At 41.7% G+C, this 24,376-nt stretch overlaps 1 protein-coding gene across 2 annotated transcripts; it reads right to left on the bottom strand.

Annotated features, from left to right (window-relative positions):
* Positions 1 to 1,795: 1,795 nt before the first annotated feature.
* MAX (MYC associated factor X) lies at positions 1,796 to 23,543 on the bottom strand. Of its 2 annotated transcripts, none has more exons than XM_060261101.1 (4): positions 23,303 to 23,543; positions 13,539 to 13,646; positions 7,029 to 7,152; positions 1,796 to 3,005 (listed from the first exon to the last, which is right to left on the bottom strand). In XM_060261101.1, the coding sequence occupies exons 1-4, from the start codon at positions 23,336 to 23,338 to the stop codon at positions 2,818 to 2,820; spliced, it is 456 nt and encodes a 151-aa protein (XP_060117084.1). In that variant the 5' UTR covers positions 23,339 to 23,543; the 3' UTR covers positions 1,796 to 2,817. The 2 variants fall into 2 exon arrangements, with proteins under 2 accessions (XP_060117084.1, XP_060117083.1); XM_060261100.1 differs by having other exon boundaries at positions 7,029 to 7,159; positions 13,540 to 13,646; positions 23,303 to 23,496.
* Positions 23,544 to 24,376: the final 833 nt, after the last annotated feature.

The following is a 24,376-nucleotide window of genomic DNA, read 5'->3' as shown; positions in this document are numbered from 1 at the left end:
CTCCTAGTGTTTTTCATAACCTGTTTGAAACATTCTCATTCTGAGTGTGCAGACTTTCAAGACTAGGAACTGAGTACTATTACAGTAATGGCTACCCTGGGGGTTGGGTCCAGTTATAAAACATTGGGAGACTGCAAGCCAAAGGGCTACTTACAATGAAGACAGCTTTTTCTGAATGAATGTTTTTTGAGACACGAGGTCATGCCCCTGGTATTCTTTTGAATTACCACCTGCTCCAGTAAGGTAGAAACATCTGGACTTGGCTACTTGCAGTGGATGAGAAGCAAGTGGCTGCCACAGTGCCTTTATGGACCAAGGCAGAAAGTTTTAAGAATCTGCTTCTTGAATGACGAAGATTCCTCTGCAATGGAAAACTTTACACACTGCTAACTTGTAAATGTATTTGTTTTTACTTTTATCTCATTATTTCTTAAAGGAGCTCAGTGTATCTCACTATTCCTTCAAGGAGCTAATACACTGTTCTTCCCTGCCCCATTGCATCCACACAACCCTGTAAGGTTAAGTTTCAAACTATGAAAGCAAAACTGCCATGAGATCATCTAGTACATTTTCTTGTAGGCCCCTAGACACCACACTACTCACACTGGTTCTCAGATTTTTTGGGGGGGGAGTTACAGGTGCGACAGTAAAAAGTGCACAACATCCATTATACTACCTTAAGTACCTATAGCCTCCAAGCACTACAAAATCCAAAGTATTTCTCTCCCTTAATTCATAACAAATCCTGAGTCAAATGCTCGTCGTGAGCTTTAGCCTTTTGTGAATGGTAACTTGGGATATAAATTTCTGATTACAGGTTTCAAGCTTCGCTGAATGTATCAAGCGAAGGCATTAGAACCAGGTCTATGCTCGTATTCCGTGCAAGTGCAGGAAAAATAGCAAGTGGTGGTACAGAATGTAAAATTTAACAAGCCTCAGCATTTTTTTCTGGAGCTCATTTCTTATGAAGCAGAAAATATGTTACAATTTTAGTTGGATCCTACAACGCATAGGCACAAGGGGACTCGTGGAAGCACTGTCCCCTAGCAGCCTCTTGAGACCTTTGAAAAACTGATGCATGGAATCTTGAATGGACCAAGTGCCACAGGGAACTTTCTCTGAAGAGGAGAAATTATGTGACATTGCTCTTCTACTGGTAGAATTTCTGTTAGTGCAAGAGGCACAAAAGGGAAAAGAGGAGAAGGGCTGTGGCTCAGTGCAGCAACCTTTGGTTTACATGCAGAAGATCCTAGATTCAAGCAAGTTCTTAGTTCGTGCAGTCCAATGAACCATGAATCAATATAAACCACAGTTTTCCCAGTTCATGCCCACTCTTAATGTTTGCATTATTTCCTACACAATAAGGTCCAGTTTTCCAAAGCTACAGGAATCCTGTCCTCCTTTCCATATGATCAGTTTAGTCAAGTACTAATTTCCCTTTTCTAGGAGGCTGAACAGGGCTCTCTGGGTTTTCGAAAACAAAGCTCCAGTGCTCTGAATGAAAGCATTTAGCTACTAAGAATAGTAGAAATATCTTCCAAACCTTCCTCCTTTACGCAACTCTATTCAAGATATAGCATTTCTTGGTAGCGGCTACTAAGAAATCAGTATGTCACATAATGTTTTTAAAAATACAGCATTTTTTATGCAGAATAAATCTGTGCTTAGGTAATATCTGTTCTCTAGGTGGTCAACTCCATCCTGACTGCTGGCGCAAGTTTAAAAGGAGCTGATCTTACCTCCAGACTATGACACATTATTTCTAAGAGACTGTGCCCAAAAAAATCACTATCACTTACAAGGATAAAATATTTTTATTTATAGTCTTATAGTAAGGGAAGCCTTAACTTGCAAGACAATTCTTGGGCAGTATGTACAACATACTTCAGTTCCATGGAATAGACTCACACCTGGACAGAGACCAAGCTACACTTGTATACACTAAATTCAGAAAACATCACAAACGAGAGTGGGAAGAAGACAAAAATATAAGGACGCGCACACACATGCACGCACACACACACACACCAAGGCCTTTGCTCACTCGCAGCCTGTGCCCTTTTAACTCACATGGGTAACTGGCCCATTTGCCATGGGGCAAGAGGTCCACGCTTTGATGCAGTTATTAGTACCAGGTAACAAAGCTTATGGTGTATTTACATTTTAAAAGCTGGCTCTATTTCTGAGAAACTGATAAGGGAGTTCATGGTACGAATCTGTAGCTTCATGTCACCAATGTCCACAGCAGGAGGAAGAACCTGACCGGAACGAGCTTCCAAAAAAGGAAATAAATACCAATTCATCATCTGCCAAAACACAAAAGAAAACCCATCTCCCCACATTCTGCACCATCATTTTAGGAAAGAATGTACACAAACGCTTCTGCGCACAACTTCTACTCCCCACTCCCTTGAGACTCTTCAGGGGGACATTTGGCCTTGTTGACATAAACAGAAATATTCTGAGCAATGCAATAGAGAGTGGTGTAGCTCAAGTGGACAAATGGAGCAGGTATTGTCCTCACGCAGCCCAGGCAATCACAGATTATCATCAGTTCATCAGATAGCCTGAGCATTCCTGGCACTAGAAACTTGCAGCCACAGGGCAGAACAAGACAGGCCACATCCTGCTCCAAGCCATAGCTGGTGTCTTCCAGAGGATAAGCTGCCAAGCCAGAGGTCTGGATTAACTCAAAAGTGGATCAGTAAGGGACAAGAAACTGGGGAAGCTGCAGTCCAAGAGCCTCTACTAAAGAAGGAAAGGAAAGTCCTTAAGCAGCCAGCAAGTGTCTAATGGCAGCAGGAACAGAGACCTCTTCTAGCTGGCCTCCATGCGAAGCTTCTTCCGGCTCTGAGGTTCTTCCAGCTCGGATTCTGAACTGGAGTCAGAGCCACCATCAAAGGCGGAGATGGTGCTGCCCTTAGGATTGGTGTACAGGCTGTTGTCGGAAGAGGAATAGTTGGCCTGCAGTTGAGCACTCGATCTTGCCTTTTCCAGTGCACGAACTAGAATGCAAGACCATGGAAATATGGACAGGAGAAAAGGCAAATGTTATACACAGAACCACGACATGGAGCATGCTAACCTGTTATCACCGGCCTAATTCAGACAATACCCCATTAGATTTGTGAACACTTCTTCCAAAATCTGGCAGGGAAAAAATGGGAAATTTGGGAGATTGTCCAGATATTTTCCTTGAAGATTATCTGTAAAATGGTTAACAGATCCATCTAGTTCAGCCTCCTGTTTCATCTTGTTTCTCAGCATCGGTATTCAGAGGTTTGGTGCCTCTGAATCTGGAGGTTCCCTTTACTCACTATGGCTAGCACCACTGATGGACCTCTCCTCCATGAATCTGTCTACCCACTTTTTAAAACATCTGTGCTCATGGCAATCCCTACATCCACTGGCAGTGAATTCCACAGTTTAATTACTCATTGAATAAAATATTTACCTTTGTCTGTCATGAACCCATTTCCCAAACAATTTCACTGGATGCCACCAAGTTCTAATATTATGGGGGGCGGGGAACCTCTCCAGCTTTCTCCACCCTATGCATAATATTATAAACCTCTATGAAGTCCCCATCCTTAGTTGTCTTTTTTTTTTAATAGTAAAAAGTCCCAGATGCTACAGTCTTTTCTCATAAGAGAAACCCCTTTATCATCTTAGTTGCCCTCTTCTGTGCTTTCTCCAGCTCTGCAACATTCTTTTTGAGCTCCAGCAACCAGAACTACACACAGTATTCCAAATGAGGCTGCCCTGTGGCTCTATACAAGGGCATTACAACATTCACCATTGTATTCTCACTTTCCTAATAATCTCCAGCATGGAGTTTGCCTTTTTCACCATTGCTTCACACTGAGTTGACATTTATAATCCCACTATCGCTTACAGTCTTGGTCTACCAATTCACAACCCATCTGAATATATTTTAAATTAGGATATTTGTTCCAATGTACATCACTTTATATTGAACGACACTTGCTATGTTGTTGCTCAGTTGCCCACTCACCCAATTTGAAGAGAGTCTCCTGTAATTCTTCATAATCATGCTTTGGTGTTCATGACCCTAAATATCATCTGCCAACACTGCCACTGTGCAAGCTCACCCCACCCCAATTCCAAATGCTTTATGAATGAATTAAATAGTACCAATCCTTGTGGGCACCCAATTCTCACTTCCCTCCAGTGTGAGAGCTATACATTCATTCCTACTCTGCTTTATTTTAACAATTTTTAAATCCATACAAAGCCCTGTCACCTTATTCCAGAAGAGACAAGCTTCTATTCCCCACTTGTCCAGAAGAGACGAGCTTCTCTTCACCACTCTCATTTCTTCTTAATAATGCCGATGGACCACATACTATTTCTAAATCATTGTAACAACTTGCCCTTTTTTGTCACAATGATGGTTTTAATGTAATAATTTGTATATTTGCATGGGGAGGGCGGGATACAAGTGCAATAAATAAATAAATAAATAAATACATTATATAATTATCATTGTATTTTCCTTCACCAATAGCTCCTACCTAAACTCAGCAGTAATTAGAAATGAAGAACAGTTTGCTCATGAATTCGTAACCAGTTGAACCACAGTAAATTGCAAGTAGAAGCAGATAGACAATTGCAATGAAGGAAAATAAGCAAGAGAGTTCCATAGTAATCTATACTAGGACCAGTACTATTTAATGAGTTGATAAATGACCTCAATTCAGGAGTAAGCAATGAAGTGGGCAAGTCTGAAGATGACGCCAAGTTGTTCAGGATGGTGAGAATCAAAGCAGACTCTGAATTATGCCCATGGCATAGTGGCAAATAAAGTTCAGAGTATTTAAACATAAAGTAATGCACACTGGTGCAAAAAACTCTTAACAATGTATACACTTAGGAATGCTAAACTGGCAGTGACAGACCAGAAAAGAGAACACAGGGTTGCAATGGATAGGTCAACAAAAACGCATACTCAGTGTGTGGCAGGGATGCAAGAGACAAATTCTATGCTAGGGATTATTTTATTTATTTAGATTTTAGTTTTATATCCCGCCCTTCCTGCAAATGGGTTTATTAGAACAGGGACTGAAAATAAAACAGCCAGTATCATAATGCTTTAGAACAGAATGCTTTAGAACAGATCTGTGGTGGAGCTACAGTTTTGGTAGGTGCAAAAAAGGGCAACCAAAATAATCCAACAAGGAAGTTTGGGCTGTTTTTAGTTTAGAAAATTTATGACTAAAGAGTTTACAAAATTATGCATGGAGGGGGCCAAGTGGAAACAGAAAGCTTTCACCCTCTCCCAAAATATCAAACCTCTGAGACACGCAATGATGTTGATTCCAGTGGACTCAGGACAAAGAAAGTATTTTTTCAGACAATTAACCCCATGGAACTCACTGCCATGTGATGTGGTAGTGGCCAATAAATAAGATGGCTTTAAAAATGCACAGAAGACAGGTCCATCAATAGCTATGGCAACTAAACAGAACTTCTGTGTTTGGAGGCAACATAATTCTGAAGGCAAGCTGCTGGAGAGCAGCATGAAGTGGATACCGCTTCCTGCTTCCTGTGGCATCTGTTTGACCACTATGTGAAACAGAATATTGGACTAAATGGAGCATCGGCCTGATCCACCAAGCTGGTTCTTATGTACTTCAGAAACATTTTAAAAATTTGTAATTCACGTGTTAGCGCCAATTTCTACATGTTTTTAGAATAGTAAATAAAACTGACTTTGAAGCTATCATGTGCTCACGAAGACGGTGGTGGTGGGGGAGAGACAAGGCTCACTCCCAGTTTGCCCAGCCAGCACCTCAAGGGTTTGTCTCAGACCTGGTTAGCAACTGTGTGGGGTCAGGTGGCAAGGGCAGAAGCCATGCCCATAACTTTCTGCCATGCTACCACTAGCACTTCAGGGGTTCGCATTCCATGATCTGGGTCAAGAACCAACTAATTATGCCAAATAAAAGGATACTATTCTAGTCTAAGCAAGGCCTGAGAATGATCCAGTAGAACATGATACAGTTCTACTGCTTAAGTTAAGCCTATTTGGATGGGAAATCACATAAGAACTACATGCAAGTCACTTGATTCTCTGGAATACAAAAATTATAAATAGACAGCACTAGTAGATCCTGCATGTTACGTTAATGTGGCCTGAAAGTGACAATTCAGGGAGTCATTTTACACATCCTGCCCCAATAGCCAGAAAGTGAGCTGAGATAGGTAATGCTTTCGATACAGAAAAGCACATGCCCTCATAGCACAGCTCCAGCTTTTGGCAGTTGCTATCCATCTCTGGTGAGCAGCAAGTTGTCAGTCTGTTTTATTGTGCCACAACTATCTTTTCTGATAATTAAAGGCCTTATGGCTATGCAATGATGGACCAATCAAAATTATTTCTCCACAACCAACATCCTGGGGCAAAGTCCTGAAACTTAGGCAAAGGAGAAAGAGATCCTTCACTGTAAAAGTCTAGGCTGTTTGGAGAGACTGGGTGCAATTGATCTAAGGCATCCATGACATACTACAAGCATATAAAGTCCTGAAGTCCCTGCAACCAACCACAACTTTACTGAATGTGGAAAAAGACTTGTGGGCTCCACCGACCCTGATCATTAGGCAGTCAACACATATGAACATATGAAGCTGCCTTATACTGAATCAGACCCTCGGTCCATCAAAGTCAGTATTGTCTTCTCAGACTGGCAGCGACTCTCCAGGGTCTCAAGCTGAGGTTTTTCACACCTATTTGCCTGGACCCTTTTTTTTTTTGGAGATGCCAGGGATTGAACCCGGGACCTTCTGCTTCCCAAGCAGATGCTCTACCACTGAGCCACCGTCCCTCCCCTCACATATATATATATATATATATATATATATATATATATATATATATATATATATATATATATATATATATATATATATATATATATATATATATATATATATGGAAGAGTGCTTTACTATAAGATGGTCTAGCCCCGGACAGGCCATATAAGGAACTCCAGTTCAGCCCCACTCACCTTGCTGCTCCAATAGGGCGTTCTGACGCTTTAGGTCATCAATGTCCTGCTGGTGTGTGTGGTTTTTTCGGCGCATGTACTGGATGTACTCTGTGGCTTTATCTAGGATTTGGGCCCGGGATGCCTGTTGCAATAGTAGGGAAAAAAACACCAGATAAAGTCCTAGTTCACACAGGCAACTAGGTCAACTCTCCTTTCTGCAGGGAGACCAGGGATTAAAGTCTTCAGCTTAGCTCTTTCTCAAAGCATTCAAGTTAAGAATCACCTCCTGATTTTATAGAAACAACTGAAATAGTAGCATCACGCTTCAGTGCTATATAGGAGGGGTGGCCGACGGTAGCTCCCCAGATGTTTTTTGCCTACAACTCCCATGAACCCCAGCCAGCATGGCTGATGGCTGGGGCTGATGGGAGTTGTAGGCAAAAAAAAACAACATCTGGAGAGCTATCATTGGCCACCCCTGCTATACAGCATGATAGAGGAACAACATCTGGATCACTCCCTGCATCTCTAACTCTGTTAGCAAATCCCACCACGTTTCCAAGAACTCCTTCAGCAAAGCAGAGACTGCCCACTGCTTTTCAGCACACAGAAAACATCCTAACATTGTTTTGTATCCCAGAGATAAAACTAAATGAAAATTAGTTCCCTATGTCACCAGAGCTAGCAGATAAGCCATCAAATCCTAAAAATACTCATATTGATAAATCAAAGAGATATTAAGCTAGAAGTCTTATATGTTCTCTCAACAACTGCAACAGTGCAGTATGGACTAGTGTACTTAACGGTACTACATGGTTGTATGAGAGGTATTTCGTTTAACCTGTTCATCTGTAACACACTCATATTTGTGAAATGCTTTTGAATAACACTAGTTTGCATGGCAACATGCCCTCTATAGTAAAATCACTGTTTGGTATATTCATGTGGCACACAGACTATGAAGGAATTCAATGACCAAGAATTACAGCAAGGAAGACAGAAGGACACATTGGAGGCATTCTGAAATTCTTCATTACTGGCAACCTGAGACAAATGTGTCCTGCTGAAGATGAATCCAGCGGTGCTGCCCAAAAGACAGGTTGGAGCCACTTCTTTCATTGGGTCTGGCTTCCCCTTCTGCAGATGGAGTAGAATTTGTTGTATGTATCTTATTCTGAAGATTGCGTGAAAGGTACCATTGATTCTCACTATAACACATGAAGATGTGATACCTGAACAGGCAATGAGGATGTAGGCTCCTTACTGGAACAGTTGTGTGTACACCTGAGGAGAGCATAGTACTTGCATTGTTCTAGAATAGTGAGGTAGAATTGGTAAACCAAGCTGCCCTGAGCCTTTTGAAAGGCAACTTGGAGATGTCCTAAATAAACAGTGAGCCCCACCAACACAGTCCCTGTCAAACCCCCCCCCCTATTTTAACATAACACTGGAGGATTATTTTATCTTCCATTAGCAGAAATGTTTCTTCAAAAAAAAAAAAAGACTGATTATACAGCTAAATTTTACTTTCATTTTCAAGTTACTAATATTGATGGAAAGTTTATGGTGGCCACACAAAAAGAACTGTTATATTTACATATGTTCATTAAAAAAAAGCAGAAAAATATATTTTGGATTTGCCACTTACCCAAAGACATTCCTGTTTTTTAATTACATCTAAAGACAAGCATCAAGAGTACACAGTTCTAACAGAAGCATTAAAGAAGCAAAAACATGTACATTTCAGTGTGGGCCCATCTGGCAACACGGTAACAGAACATGTGTTCTGATATGATAAAGAAATCAAGAGTATCTAAGAAGCTGATACTGTTTGTACCATACAGTGAAGGAAACTGGCTACAGACGAATTTCAAGCAAAGTATCAGCTTTATGGAAACCTACATAGTTCTTTTTAAAAACTCAGCTGCAGAGTTATTTTCAGAGAACTAACTCAGATAGACAAGACATCTTTAAGTTGCAACATATAACAGCAAGTAGACAGTTTTTACGCAAGTCAGGGATTGTATTTTCTCCACCCCTCATGTACCAGCGTGGCACTCGCCACCTTTTCATGGACCAGTCTCCCAATATCATAAAATATATCTGGAACTGACAGTCTCTGCAAAGCTATTTAACACTACATGCAAAGATGTTGCTGCCTAGCCCTCTCCAAGTCATTAACAAAAAATGCTATTATACAATTCAAATTGTAATGAAATTCACTTATTTTTGCTGGAGGAAAAAAAACACACACATGATTTTTGCCCATTTTGTAACCAACTTCTATTGGGCCTACATAGAAAGAGGAGCGAGATAAAACATTCTACTGCAGATATCAATGAGGAAAATGACTCCTCCTGATTATTTGATTTTGGCTGGTACCTTCAAAACAATCTCTCCCCCCCCCCCCCCCCCAATTTTTATGGCAGCGACACATTTTAGATCTTAACTAAATGCATTCACACAACTGTCAGTATTTTTTCCCTTTTCAAAAATCACACTGAACACCCTCTACCACTCAGATTTTGATCAGGACCATCACACAAAGGGAAAATTAGGGGTTTTTTAAAAAAGTTTTACCCTCAAGTTCCCATTTTCCTGAACTAAAACACTCCCCAGGAGTGAATATCTTCCCATCTGAGACAAGGATGCCCATATTAGTACCTGCATATTTGTCCAAATAAGACAAACAGTAGCTTCCAAAGCAGTTCCAGGGAGAGGCTTATACTCTTTCTTTCCATAAAATTTGTGTCACAATCCAAATTAGACCCTTATGATTCCATTCACACAATGCCTGGCAAGGTATACAGGTGAATCCTCAGCTTCTCGTGACATAATTTTTAATTTTGCAACATTTTGTTGCCTTGCCTGGATTTTATCTTCTTATAGCTAGCCATAAGGATGTTCAATTAGATGGAATTCCAGCCTAGTATCCCCCCACTGAAGGAGAGCAGTAATGAAACAACATTCAGTATCAGAGATGTCATTTTGTAAGAATTTCAGAATCTGCATCCGTCTGTCCTTAAAGACTGCCAAGGTTCTTTTATACTCCTTAAAGATAAAGATGTTTTTTTGATTCCACCAGTGTGCCAAATTCAAACTGTAACAATGGGATAAAGGGCATTACTGGGGGCCACTTCACATGTCAATTTCTTCTCTATGAAAATTTAAAGTTTATACTTGGTCAGCTTTCAGACCCGCTGTAAGTTGATTCTTTTAGCTGATTTCTAGAAACTGCTTAAATGGTAGAAGGTGAAGGTTCTGTTGTCAATTTATGCTTGCATTTAACATTATTTTATTCCATTGCTTTTTATTTAAAAATAATCTGTCCCAAGTTGTTGGGGCAGAGCAGCCTAAAACTCTAGAATGCAAAAAGGCAAGGTCCCCCCCACCTTGAGTTTATTGTTCATTTGACCAAATCACTAGCATCCCAATTCAGCTTTATTTATGTTTTAATAAAATATTTACACATGACTAGTCACACTAAGACTTGGGAGGGGATATGAATTTCATTGTATCACATACCAATGACTAAAACGGACATGTTTACATGACTTTCATTATTAGTAAAGTCAAACTTTTAAACTGGGTAACTAGCATGTTTGGGATCTGCTTCCTGCTCCCCACTGGGTGGGTGTTACTCTCTAGACCTTTACGAGCTGAGCCTGCTGACCAGCAGCAGCACTGAGCATGTGGTGGCAGAGCAGGTTGTGGGTTCTAGGCACAGTTGCTGCATGTTTGACACTGATGCCCTCTTGCTGCCAATCTTTATTAAATCTTAAATCTTTATTAACCAGCTTATCTGATAAAACTGGAAACCCCATTCCCTCATGGATGTCGGTTAACGTAGCTTTTAATACATCCAGCACTGCAGAAGGAAATTTACAGTGCAATCCGATGTAGAGTTACTCCAGTCTAAACTCACCAAAATCACTGAGATTAAACTGAAATAATTCTTAACATCAAGAAAAACAGGATTAATTTCATGTCAATAAGGCACTTCCCAGTTTATGTGGTGTGGCTTCGGTTGGCACTTGCTGCAGTTGCCATTCCCATGCAAAACTGTTTCCACCAAAACGTCTATGAAAGAGCCTGAAATTCCAGAGTGATAAGCAGGGCTTTTTTTTTGAACGGGAACACACAGGAATGCAGTTCCGGTTGGCTTGGTGTCAGGGGGCTAAAAAAAAAGTCCCGGTGATAACTACGCAGCAGCTTGTTCTGCTTCTAAGGAAGAACCAAAAAAAAGCAGGAAGCCAGACCACATAATTTAGCTAACCTAAACATCAAGCATTTGTCCCAAGATGTTTGGTCATATGACATGAATGATGAATAGGTGTACCTTGATGATGTCTAGGACACAGAGTCATCAGAGGTGATTGCACACAAAAATATGCTGTCTATCAAGCTAAGTACCTTGTACTGAGCTTCTGCAGACAACTCTGTAGTTATTCCAGCCACTGATGATTAGCCGGTCATTTCCTCATTCTTTTTTTTCAGGACTGACACGTTTGCCCTATAGAAAGCTACAAGTTACCTGCTAGCATTATTACATTTAAAGCTCAAGGAAAGCCAGTCTTTACACATTCAGCAGATTTAGAGCTACTTCACACAACCGCGTGGTAGTGACTCCTTCCCCTGTCCCCCAAGTGAAACATGCCCATCTAAAGTATCTGCCATAAGCTCAAGCTGAAATTCTGCATGCTACTGTAAAACTTCCAAACACAGGCCAAATGGCAGCATGTGCTCATGGGAAAATAATTCAGGCAAATCCTTCATTCTGAGCATAATTCAACCTAGGTCAAGTGGGGAAAAAAAGAGAGTTCATGTACAGTGGTCCTAAGAGATCACCAGTGTCACAGGAGAAAAATTGGGTAGGGAGACAATACCTGGGTTAGAGAGAATATCTGGGTTACAGAGTGTTGCTTTGGGACTATAGAGAACACCCTAGCCTCTATTACCAGAGCATGGTCTAAGGGGAAGTTGCATACCTTCTCTCCCTCTACTACCTTCTCTCTCTACTAACATTACCTTCTCTCTCTACTAACATTAAAACATTTGAAGAACTAAGTACAAACAGAAAGATCAGCCTTGTCTAACTAGCCATTGGCCAGAAAAAAAACCCCTAGAAATTCTCCTTCCTAGCAGAAACAATTCTACCCTAAAGGAGGTTTGTAGCTTGAGGGTGTTCCTGGACCCAGGCAGGCCTCCTGTTGGATAAACAGGTGGCAGCAGTGGCCAAGGGTGCCTTTTACCAGCTTTGGCTGGTGAACCAGCTACAGCCCCTTCCTGTGTGCCACTGTGGTGCATGCCCTGGTAACATCTAGATTAGATTACTGCTATGTACTCTATGTGGGACTGCCCTCAAACTGCCTGGAAGCTACAGCTGATACAGAATGCTGTGGCTAGAGTGTTGACCGCAGTGGGTCATAGGGACCGTATGACTCCAGTCTTGTTCCATGTAGACAGGTTTCCAATTTGCTTCTGGGCAGTGGCATTAACTTTTAAAGCCCTGTATGGCCTGGGACCAACATACCTTAAGGACTACTCTCTCTCAAATGTGTCCACCTATTCACTCCAGTCACCTTTGGAGGCCCTGCTTTGTTTGTCCCACCACCTGAAGTTAGATGGGGGACAATACAAGAAAGGGCCTTCTCAGTCATGGTGCCAAAACCTTGGAACTCCTTCCCCAGGGAGGATTCATCTGTCTCCTTCTATAAGTGTCTTTCGCCAGGAGGGAAAGACTTTTTGTTTTGTCTAGCATACCCCCAGTAACCATTACTGGCCTTCCTTCTGGTAGGTGTTTTTAATTGAACAATTTTAAATGTACTTAGTTTTTTTTTTTTTTAAATGTTATGTTTGTAGCCTTGTGGACCCCGATTGGGTGGAATGGTTGCATTAGCAATGTTTTAAGTAAACTGTCATTCTGGAACTGCAAAATGGAAAGGAAGAACAGGGTCTGCTACCAGCAGAAGCTCTCAAGGTCACTGGGAACCTTTTGGGAATTAACAGGTTGGAGATACCTGACTGAAAAGCAAAGTGCAGACAAGAAAGGTGGTGATGAGGTAGTTCGGCTTGTCTTTCATAATTTTAGACTTCTCTTCAATGCATACAACTCTGTCATCTGAATATACGCATCTGGACACTACTGTTCAGAATAAGTAGTTGGACAGGGAATGAGGGGGCGAAATCAAGCATTCCCTAACACATGTGTGACAACATCACAGATGTCACAGAACCTCTGCATAAGGTGGCAGAGCCTTGCCAGTTCACATGCAATGATGTGGACTATTCCAGTAGAGCCCGCAAGGTCTGTCACAAGACAAACAATACTAAAAGCAATCAAGGACCGAAAGGGAAGCTATGCAAAAATCCTGAAAAGTTTGACAAGATTTCCAAATTTTTGGAATAATCTGAACTAATGAGAAGTGATGCTTTATTTTCATCTTCCAGAACGAACGGTGAACTTCTTTTCAAGATGACTGAGGCCTTCTGCAGAATTACTGGCGTCACTTCTCTCAATAAACTCACCTTCTCTCCCTGAAGTGATGGCACAGAATCCCGCAGGCTGTGGAAGCTGTCCTTGATGTGGTCCCTGCGCTTGCGCTCCAGTGCATTGTGGTGAGCACGTTTATCGGCCTATGTCAGACAAAAAAGGACAAGAATTAGACCTATGTTGTGGTTTGCAACAGGCAACTTGTACTGCATCTCTGGCTCAGGACCCATCATGACGTGAGAAGGATGCATCTCCAGAGTCAAAGCCCTGCTATAACAGAGGCGAAGAAACAATAGGGTCAGTGACAGTAACATCTAGGGCACTTCTGTCCAGCGTGCAAATCAATTGTGATTACTTAGAAGAGTATGGCTTTTACCCTGCAACATTTAGCATCGTGCAAGTGAATAATATGATTGCTTATAAAGTTTCTGGCATCATTCCATGGACTACAGAACCTGTACCTTCAAGAAAGCACCAAGCATTCTAAAATGCCACATATTAAACTTATAAATGGACTCTTCCCAGTATTAGCACCCCCATGTATTGTACAAGGGTGTGCAACATATATCAATCACAGCTCATGGAATGACCAAAACACTCCAAGGGTGGGGGAGAAGACCCCCTGGAATGTACTTTTATCCAGTGCAACTATTTTTGGCCATATAATCCAGGGAACAAGAAAAGCTGCAGTTCCTTGGTTTAGCCACTGCATCACAGCTAAGCAGTCCTTCTAAATCCAAGGAGATAGATCCAAGGGGGCAGCCGTGTTGGTCTGAAGCAGCAGAACAAAGTAGGAGTCAAGTTTCACCTTTAAGACCAACCAAGTTTTATTGAGAACGCAAGCTTTTGTGTGCTCTCTAAGCACACTTCATCAGACGAGGGGATCAGGTATTGTGGGCTGAAATACAAGCAGTTTGTTGATTAAGAGTGCAAACTGGCTGTGGTCACATGATACAACAGTGTGGCTTGGCCATTTGGCCTACAACTAGGAAATACATGTCCTTCTGTGATTTGCAAAAACACCAATTGGCAGGGAACTTTATTACTTTTTATGGCTATCCAGACCAAATGGCCCAGCCACACTGTTGTATTACGTGACCACAGCCAGTTTGCACTCTTAAACAACAAACTGCATGTATACCTGATCCCCTCAGCTGATGAAGTGTGCTTAGAGAGCCCCGAAAGCCTACGTTCTCAATAAAACTTGGTTGGTCTTGACTCCTGCTTTGTTTCTAAAGCCAAGACTCTGATCTTACTCAATCAGAAGTAACTGACCTGATGAATAAAGATTTAGATTATTTTTATGCAGCAGTGCCATGCAAATAATTAGAAAGGCTGCTCGTAACCTACATTTATGAATGGTGAAGAATATAAAAACAGTTGCAAGATACTGCTTAAACAACCCAAGCACAGCATATACAAGAATAACATAGTTCTCTGTTCCCATCATGACCCTGGAAAATGTCCCTACCAGATACAGAAGTGTAATTTCTCCAGGCAATTTAAAATGAAGTGTATATCCAGGAGGATAAAGGATTGCAGATTATTGGAAAGGACGATCTGATAAGCTATTGCCATTTAAAGCCAAAGATAGTGCCAGAGATGCAATTTAAATCACATACCTGAATTTTTCATTAAAGATCATATTTCAAGTCAACCTTCTTAAGAAGAACAGTGTTTAAAACAGTTTAATCCAATCCCTCTATAAGTACTGTAAGAGAAAGTTTTAGCTCCCCCCCCCGCAAAAAAAAGCAAGATTTTAATTTTTTTTTAAAAAGCCAATACAAGTATGAACTACACTGGGATTTTATTTTGATTTATTATTTGTGCAACAATTCATTTCTGACTTCTTCCAACTGCCTGGCGCTCCACCTTTTATTACAATTTCAGACAGCGCCAGGGAAATCAAATTATGATTAATGAAACCTGACCTTCAGATGTCAAGGCAGCCTCCAGTCACACAGGTTTGGCAACAATCCCACACCCAGTTCCTGACAACAGAGGTTATGTGTCAGATGTAAATAGGTAGTCCTCAAATCCCAAACACAAAGCAGTCTCTAAATCCTCTCTTTAGATCAACATTGCAACCTATTAGGAGGCAGCACTGGACTAATAACGAAGTGGCCCATTCTCTTCCTCCTTCACAGGCCACTGAGAGGTTCCCTGGCTTTAAAGTAATGAAAGAGGAGTGCCCCAAGTGATTTGGAAAACTCTAACAGCCGTCTCAAGGAAGGAAGGAAGGAAGGAAGGAAGGAAGGGAGGAAAGGAAGGAAGGAAGGGAGGAAAGAAGGAAGGGAGGAAAGAAAGAAGGGAGGAAAGAAAGAAGGGAGGAAAGAAAGAAGGGAGGAAAGAAAGAAGGGAAGGAAGGAAGGAAGGAAGGAAGGAAGGAAGGAAGGAAGGAAGGAAGGAAGGAAGGAAGGAAGGAAGGAAGGAAGGAAGGAAGGAAGGAAGGAAGGAAGGAAGGAAGGAAGGAGAACAAGTGATTCAGTTAAGAAATACAAGTTGTTGTCAACTCATCTATAGTTGTTAAACTCTGCGGGTCACAGAAGGTGTATTATGTGCAGACCCCAAGTTCATCAACATTACACTCTCAAGTCAAGAACTGCCCTACAGCAAAACGCTAAACGTTTAGCCAGGCAACAAAATGACAGAGGTTACAGCAACATCGAGAAGAAATCATCATCCTGAGCAAGGAACAGGACTCAAAACTCACTGATAGTCTGCAGTTATCAGTGAAAACTCCAGAAGGAAAAACCACATAATGAAAAATTAGAACTATCCAATAATGTGAAAACTGATGCACCTGTCCTTCCTGCCTAATATGTGCACTTCTTACAGTCCGTCACCAAAAGTTTTAAATCGAGTGAAAAAGGATCTGTGGGTTGTCCTTAGAAAAATTAAACTGACAAGCTTGTGAGATTGTGGGGGAGCAGCCAGTACTAGTTCCATAAAGTCACATACATCTAATCATCTGTGCTACTATAGCTCTTGATGTCTGCTGAGCTTGAGGCTTCAAAGTGGATTAAACTGCATGCTACTGAACTGTACCTGAAGTGTTGAGAATCAGAACAGTTAACCAGATTCACCAAGTGCACAAAACACTGGAGCAGCATGGTCAGTCAACACTGCCTTTCACCTGCCTCGGTCAAAACGGTTCAACTTCAGTTTCGCTGCCCAAATTAGAAGGTCATACATAAAGCTTCAACCGTTGAACAGACTATTCTACCCCCTCCCCTTTGAAGTTAGTGAATTTTGCGTGGTGTTTTGAGGAAATCTAAGGAAACCAGAACAACACAGGCAAGCTACTTATTCTTATCCAGAATAGCCTGTAATCACCCTACTCCCAAAATATCACAACTAGCTGTGATATGCTAAAATGTCTTGTTCCCCAACCCTCTTTATGATATCAGACCTAGCCAACTGCTGGATGTAACACCTGGCCCTACTGTAACTTACCACTGGCAAGAATTCAAAGCAAGTGAATTGCATTTAGGAAAAGATGGCAAGACCTAATCCAGTGAGTTCTGGTTGGCACAAGACATAATAAATGCCAAATAAGGATAGCATGAAAACACTGGCCTCCATTCATCAGGGAAAGGTGGCCCACTGCCATGCTACTCCCCATTACTACCCTCATCAGCTACTTTCTAAACTGTTTGACTGTCCAGGAAAATCTCTGCTCCTGGCAAGGAAAGGGGTGGGAGGGGGGAATATAACTCTATTCCAAGAGAGGTTGCTAGTTGAATGTTAGAACTCCATGAAATGAGTATTGGCACATACAAAACAGAACAGAAACGATGGCATTTTGCTCTGAAGGCCTTTATAACTGGCCAGAAATTAGGCAACCCAGTATTAATGAGAGATCTCACTAATTCAGACAGGTATGCAAGTCAGGCAGATTAGGGTTTTAGAGTGCTACAGCGGCTAACCAAATACTGGAACAATTAAAACCTGGACATCACCTGGCATTCTAGAGCTTTCATGATAGTTCATCATTCAACAGCTAAAGAGGCCCATCCGTCATCTTCTGAGGACTTCACAGCACCCTTGGTTCTTTCTTTCTAGGCAGTTTTTAAAGAAGTGACTCACAATCAACAAAAACCGTCAACAAAAAAGTTGTATTTATTAAAGTGTTTGTATCCCAATTTTCAATTAAAAATTTCAAGGTAGCTAACAAATGATAACACAAGGCTGACTTTTAAAGACAGCAATCAGAGGTCACAGAACTCACAACTTAAATATCTCCAAAAGCCCCCTAAAAGGAGACAGCCTTCGTCTGGCTTCTGTAAACCATTAAAGATGGAGCACGTCGGACCCCACTGGGGAGGGAATTCTAAAATCTTGATACAGTTGCTAATATCTTGTCCCAAGAAACAACCCCACTGTATCTCATATAACAAGAAAATAGAACAAGGCACAAGAAGCTCTCAGAATACAGGCATATGGGAGATCACAGTCCTTGATATATTCCTGGGCCAGAATGCTTAGGGCTATAAAGACTGAAAACAGGATTCAGAACTTGGCTCTGAAACTATCTGGAAGACAGCAAAGCAGTTGCACACCTGACACTATGTACGCCACACAGCCTGCTGTATTCTGAATCAGATACAGTGTAAACATTGTAAGAATGAAATAATGTAGCAAATTGGTGCTCCATGGCTCCAAGGCATTCCGATAAATAATTTTTTTTAGATGAGGCCTTGACAGATTTTCTTTGCCTTTACACGCCACGGTAAAAATTTAATAGCCAGACTTATTTTTCAGCCTGCAGAGATTTATATTTTAATGACTATACTGTCAAGTTACTGCTATGACAAAACCTAATCCTAAACTCTTTACAGTTTCTTGACATTTTTTTTCCTGAAAAGCTGTTAAGAAAAGTGTCGTGGCCTATAAATATGGGGTAACCTTAGTTGTCATCACACCAAAAACTAATCGCTATTCTTCACCTAAATAAACTTTGTGCTTCCTACTGAGAACCACCAAAAGGCTGACTGCTGAAAACACTACATGTCACAAATAAATTTCTAGGCACCGTGGCTCCTGGAATAGGTCAAACCCTGTTATAGAGATTTTGAAGACATGAGGAAAAAACAGTGGCAGGGAGAAGGCTGGGTCAGGAAAAAATGTCACGAAGAAAAATTGATGTCTATGTAGTGCTAACTTTATCAACCCTGAATTTTTGCTTCTGCTTTAAGAAGTCATTCACAAGTGTACTAGCATATAATGCTTGTAATCTGGTATATTAAGAAATGTAAAAATATAAATGCTTATTTTTTTTGTTTAAGCAAAAAATCACAAATACACTAAACATAATACTAGGAAGAGCTGCTAACTGCTGCAACCTGTGATACCCAGGCACATATACCTTCGCTTCCACTATTTTAGGAGTAAGAAAAATAGAAGCTGAAAATAAAAACATTAAGAAAAACAAAATATGGTTTATTGTTTAGACTTAATTTGTAACACTGTGACTGTGTGAACTGTTTATGTCAGCGTTTTGTTTGGATGTTTGGATGGGGAGGGACGGTGGCTCAGTGGCAGAGCATCTGCTTGGGAAGCAGAAGGTCCCAGGTTCAATCCCCGGCATCTCCAAAAAAGGGTCCAGGCAAATAGGTGTGAAAAACCTCAGCTTGGACCCTGGAGAGCCGCTGCCAGTCTGAGAAGACAATACTGACTTTGATGGACCAAGGGTCTGATTCAGTATAAGGCAGCTTCATATGTTCATATGATGTTGTTAACACTGAAACAAGGACCTCTTCAATAGTATATTATCAGGCCATTGTTTAAACATGATCGGTTTTGTCTACAATTGAGCAATAAACATATCCTTTAAAATACCTAAAATATACACAGAATTAATAACAGAGATGGCACTAGGTCTTAATATAAAGATATTTTACAGTTGGAAAACATTTTGAGTGAAACTGATCTTAGAAAACATTTCACTGCTTCCAAGAGAGAGAATATTCAAAATTTCCCATTCTTCCATTTGAAAAATTGAAATTCTCCCCAAGATTTAAAAAAGCACCCCCCAGGTTCTCATTTTTCTACCAAGGTATCTTGTGTACACTCACGTGTACAACATATTCAGATCCATAAGAGACTTCCTCACCGTATTTGCTGCCCTAAGGCAAGACCCCTTATCTTTCCTCTATGTTTAAAACATGCTGCCTTGCTTTTTCTTAAGAATATAGGAGGCAACATAAATGCGCATATAAAATGAAATATTTCACTGCAATTTATTCTTAGTGTCCTACATGGCAGCCACAGCCTTGGATCATCTTGCTCAATACAAAAAAGACCTGGTGCTCTCCTTAGCATGCTAGCACTCATCAAATCAGCACAGAAGAACCTCTGAACCAAGGATCCCCCAAGCTGGCAAGCCATAAAAATACATATTAAAACGTAAGTCAAATATAATGTATTTTACTAAAACTTCATTATGCATTCCAACTAGAGTAGCATAAATTATGGTGCTTACCAGGCATGAGAATCAAAAGGAGTCAGAATTTATGACACGTATGAGATATACTTTTTGGGTTCATAAAACTGAGGACATTTTAAAGCAAAACACAGAAACCAACTTGCTTCTACAAATCAGACAATGCAAGTCCAATACTACCAAATCAAGATGTGGAGCTACTTTACTGGATTAGACCACTGATCCATATAACCCAATAATTGAAAGCAGTTCTGCAATGTTTCAGAAACCTGAATGTTTTTTAATTGGAGATGCCAGAGACTGATATATCTGCTCTACTTGAGAACTATGGGCCGAGAAATTGGGATGCAAATACAGGTATCTAGTAGATTACTAAGATTGTGCATGTGAATTGCTTTGAGTACTATAAAGGGCTATATAGCTGTTAAGTGTTACTTTTTCTCTTTTTTAATGACTGGCTTCTCATCACTGGCAGTTGACAGGTATGAGCTGCATACTCAGCACACTGGTGTTTACCCAAACAATAACTTTCCCTTTTAATACTAAAAATACAGAAAGCCATGTACATGTTTAAAATCGAGGCATATACTTTACGAGTTATCCAGTTATAGCCATCATGCTAGTTGATCTCTGTACATCACTTCCACTCAATTGCTGAAGACTGAACCCAGTAAGATTTAAAAGGACGCAGAAACTATTTACGTATGTGTCTTTTGTTTGCAGGCATGCTATGGTCACTAGGAACACTTAGAATAAAGAAAACAGAGCATTTTGTACTTTGCTTTCTTCTTTAGCAGAATGAATTTCAAAGGCTCCACATTTCACCCAAGAATCTTTATTTTTCTAAATTATTTTCCTGTTTGAAACAGTAAGGTGGGTGGAAAAGCTTTTGGGGATTACATATGAAATCTGAAACAATCACGACTGTTTGTTAAATTGGACAAATATGAAGTGTGAGCCTCTAACTTCTTAAAAGACAATCTGAACACACAACAGATATATGCCAATAGTAATTAACAAGTTCTCCTTCAGAGCAGATAAAAATGATTTTTAAGAACTGGGCTTCTTCAATTTAAATTGCTTTTAATAACATATTTCTAAACAAATCAATAACTTAAAATGAAAGCCTAACACAAACATATTACTCATTCAGTCTCCAAGAACTAAAAAATTACCTTCTATCTATTTGCATTAAAGGCTACTTTGTAAAAATTACAATGGGAGGAAAACGCACTTCTGAAGCTAAAAATTATAAATAACACAATATGTCTTGTTTTGTGGGTTCCCTACTGCAGCAAGTCACCACAGATGCAGAAACCAGGAGATGTTGCCCTGTATATCAACACCATTCATGAACTTGTATGGGATCATGTTGTACTCCTATTTTATGCCTGTCAACTACCTAAGGTCTGCAATACCATTCATTTTTTGAATTGTGAATGTTTATAATGACTAACCAAACAGCTTAAGCATTTTTACTTTTCATCTCATGGAAAAAGTGCTCTTCTTTCTTTTGCCCCCTGATTACCATCTCTCTCAGCAATTTGTGGACACTTGCAACCAGATCTTATGCATGTCTACTCACAATGTTCAATGGGACCTACTTCCACACCAGGATGCAGAATGTAGCACCCTTCTTCACATGAATAATTTTGCCGAGTATTCTTGTTTGTGAACAGACAACACTGGACATAAATCGATTTCTTGCCTCTAAGCAGGAATAATGTTGGAGTATACATGGGTGGCATCATTTCCTATTATGCTTTTAGAGTTCTATAAATGTTTTATTTAGTTACCTATGAGCATGTTTTAGAAATTCGCTATTTAAAACCAATACATTATTTTTAAAAGCCATGCTCACCAGGTATCAATCATCGCAATACTGTTCCTAATTTTTGGTCCAAAAACACTCAAAAAGCAAAAGCAATTTAGATTTATACAGAAACCAACCAAGATACGAGCAAAAATTCCACACTCAAGTTTCTAGGGACAGCAATAACTATGGTGTTAATACAAACAAAGGTGAACAATAAACAGAAAACAACTTCTTTACATCAAGTACCATACTACCCTGTAAAAATCTTTCCAGTATGGCAAAGACAACACTGTGGATTGAGGGATTATTCCGCATGATCACAGAAACTGGTGCATCGCAGCAGAAATTTCAAAAATTAAGACATCTTTGGTCCTGTGAATTTCAGTTTATTTTCTATAAGTGACGCCAAAGGCTTAGAATTCAAGTTGATTCTGGAAAAGCGAAACATTCAACCATTTAACAGCCCAAATAAACTTCTTTACGGAAGTTTTCTGGAAAGGGCAGCATTTCTACTATATTCCCCTAAGTAGATTAAACACAAAAATCAAGAGAATCCACTGCTACTCACCGATTAAATCCTCTGCCAACAAAGGGGGGAGGGGTGCTCCACCCTAACACGTTGGGAAGGATAAGCTGCCACGCATTTACCACAGGACAAGCAGAAATATATATATCTCAGATGCTTTATTCCAATGCCGTCTGGGGCCCTTCTCAGGGCTGTCGCTAGTGAGGGAGCACAGGAGCGACGTCCCCTCTGCTGGCTATGGCCCTGGTCCTCCTATCTTCTATACCAGCGCACTCTCTGCAAAACTGTCTCTAACGTCCTCTTTTATAAGCAAGCCGATAGAATTATTCCCTACCCTGCTCCCTCCTTGATACTGTTCTCAAAACTGCCCCCCCACCCCACCAAAAAAAATGAAGTTAGGCAGTAAATGGCTGAAACCATGAAAGGTTCTCGTCACCCCTTCCCCATCCAACTCAGTCTCTCGTAAGAAACTAAACATAACTAAACATTCGAGAGCTTATCCCATACCGCATTTACCCTTTTCAAACCAGCCCCGTCCCAGACAAGCTCCAAACACCCCCCACCCTACCGTTTCCAACCACAAGGCTTGCAGGAGGCCTACACAGACTTCCTCCATCCCAGGAAGGAACCAAACTCTCCCCAACACAGCTAGTGCTTTCCAAACACACACTCTCTCTCTGCTCCCAGACCCAAAACTGCAACCCCCGCCCGCCTTTCTACTGATCTCCCCTCCAGGCTTAGGTAAGACCAAACCAGGCCAATGCCAGATTCCGCCCTCCTTTGGCTGCCGGGCTGGCTGAGAAAGGGCAGGCGGGACTGGAAGCGAATGCAAAGCAGAGAGACGCCCGGCAGGCTGAAGCCTCTGCTGCTCTTCCTGCAGCAAGACAGACGGACGGACGCATTACTGTCAGCCCCGCCTGCGCCTGACACGCACCGACTGACCGACCGACAGGGGGGGGGGGAGAGACGGGACAGGGCCGGAGGAAGGGCCGGGGAGCAGCGCGAGACTCACGTCGCTCTCCACCTCGATGTCATCGTTGTCGCTCATGCTGCGGCCGTCCCCCGCTTGAGCCACTCCAAGGCCTCCCCGGCAGGCGCTGCGGGCTGAGCCGCGGGCAGCGACGACAACAACAGCGCGGCCGCAGCAGCAGCCTCCTCCGTCGGCGTCTTGGTCGTCTCCTCCTCCAGCATCAACGGCACACGCACCCTCGTACTGCACGTGACGGCTGACCCGCACCGTCCGTCCGCTCCCTCGCGTCGGCTCCGACGGTGCATGCCGGGATTTGGAGTCCTTTCGGGCATACCACACCGTCCGCGATGCGCCGCTCTCAACTATCCTTCCCAGCGGCCTCTGGACTGGGATGGGTCCCGGAGGTGGCCGGCTGCGCTTGCGCAGTGGTGCCACATGGCATTGTGGGGAGCGCAGTTTCTAGCAAGGAGGAAGAGTTCTGCTTCCCGCAGACTAAGGCGGAGGACACGTGGATGGGAGGAAAGAGGGCACGCTCTGTTTAAGACCTCCCGTCGCCACTTTTTTTGCTTCAAGAGGGGATAGTAGCGTTATGCTGGCAGAAATGCTTGGTAGTTAGTTTAGCCAGTTAAAATCAGAAGCAATCTGGTTTGGGCACGAGTGAGACATTAAGATGGTAACAAATTGAGGGGATCTTCAGCTTCTGCATCACCTTAAAGCGGGAATCCTGAAGCTAAAAGGTAAAGGTAGTCCCCTGTGCAAGTACCAGGCGTTTCCGACTCTGAGGTGACGTTGCTTTCACAAGGTGTTTATGGCAGACTTTTTACGGAGTGGTTTGCCATTACCTTCCCCAGTCATCTACACTTTCCCCCCAGCAAGCTGGGTACTCATTTTACCTACCTCAGAAGGATGGAAGGCTGAGTCAAACCTTGAGCCAGCTACCTGAACCCAGCTTCCACCAGGATCGAACTCAGGTCGTGAGCAGAGAACTCAGATTGCAGTACTGCAGCTTTACCACTGTGCTACGGGGCTACGGAGTTAGAATTAATTTTCAAGTTTAACACTGTCAGCCCAGGCGGCCTACAGTGAAAACCTTGTCCTGCTTTCCATTTTGCCTTG

This window comes from Heteronotia binoei, chromosome 21 (genome assembly GCF_032191835.1).
Source record: "Heteronotia binoei isolate CCM8104 ecotype False Entrance Well chromosome 21, APGP_CSIRO_Hbin_v1, whole genome shotgun sequence".
NCBI lineage: Eukaryota > Metazoa > Chordata > Lepidosauria > Squamata > Gekkonidae > Heteronotia > Heteronotia binoei.
The sequence above is the reverse complement of the archived record's forward strand: the minus strand, read 5'-3'. Positions and strand labels throughout refer to the sequence as shown.

Excerpts from the sequence above, each read along its gene's own strand:
- MAX (XM_060261100.1), bottom strand. The coding sequence starts at position 23,338 with ATGAGCGACAACGATGACATCGAGGTGGAGAGCGAC. Across the intron at positions 7,160-13,539 it reads CCATCACTTCAGGGAGAGAA|GCAACAGGCATCCCGGGCCC; the intron begins GGTGAGTTTATT and ends TTCCCTACTATT. Across the intron at positions 3,006-7,028 it reads CGCCCTATTGGAGCAGCAAG|TTCGTGCACTGGAAAAGGCA; the intron begins GTGAGTGGGGCT and ends CTTGCATTCTAG.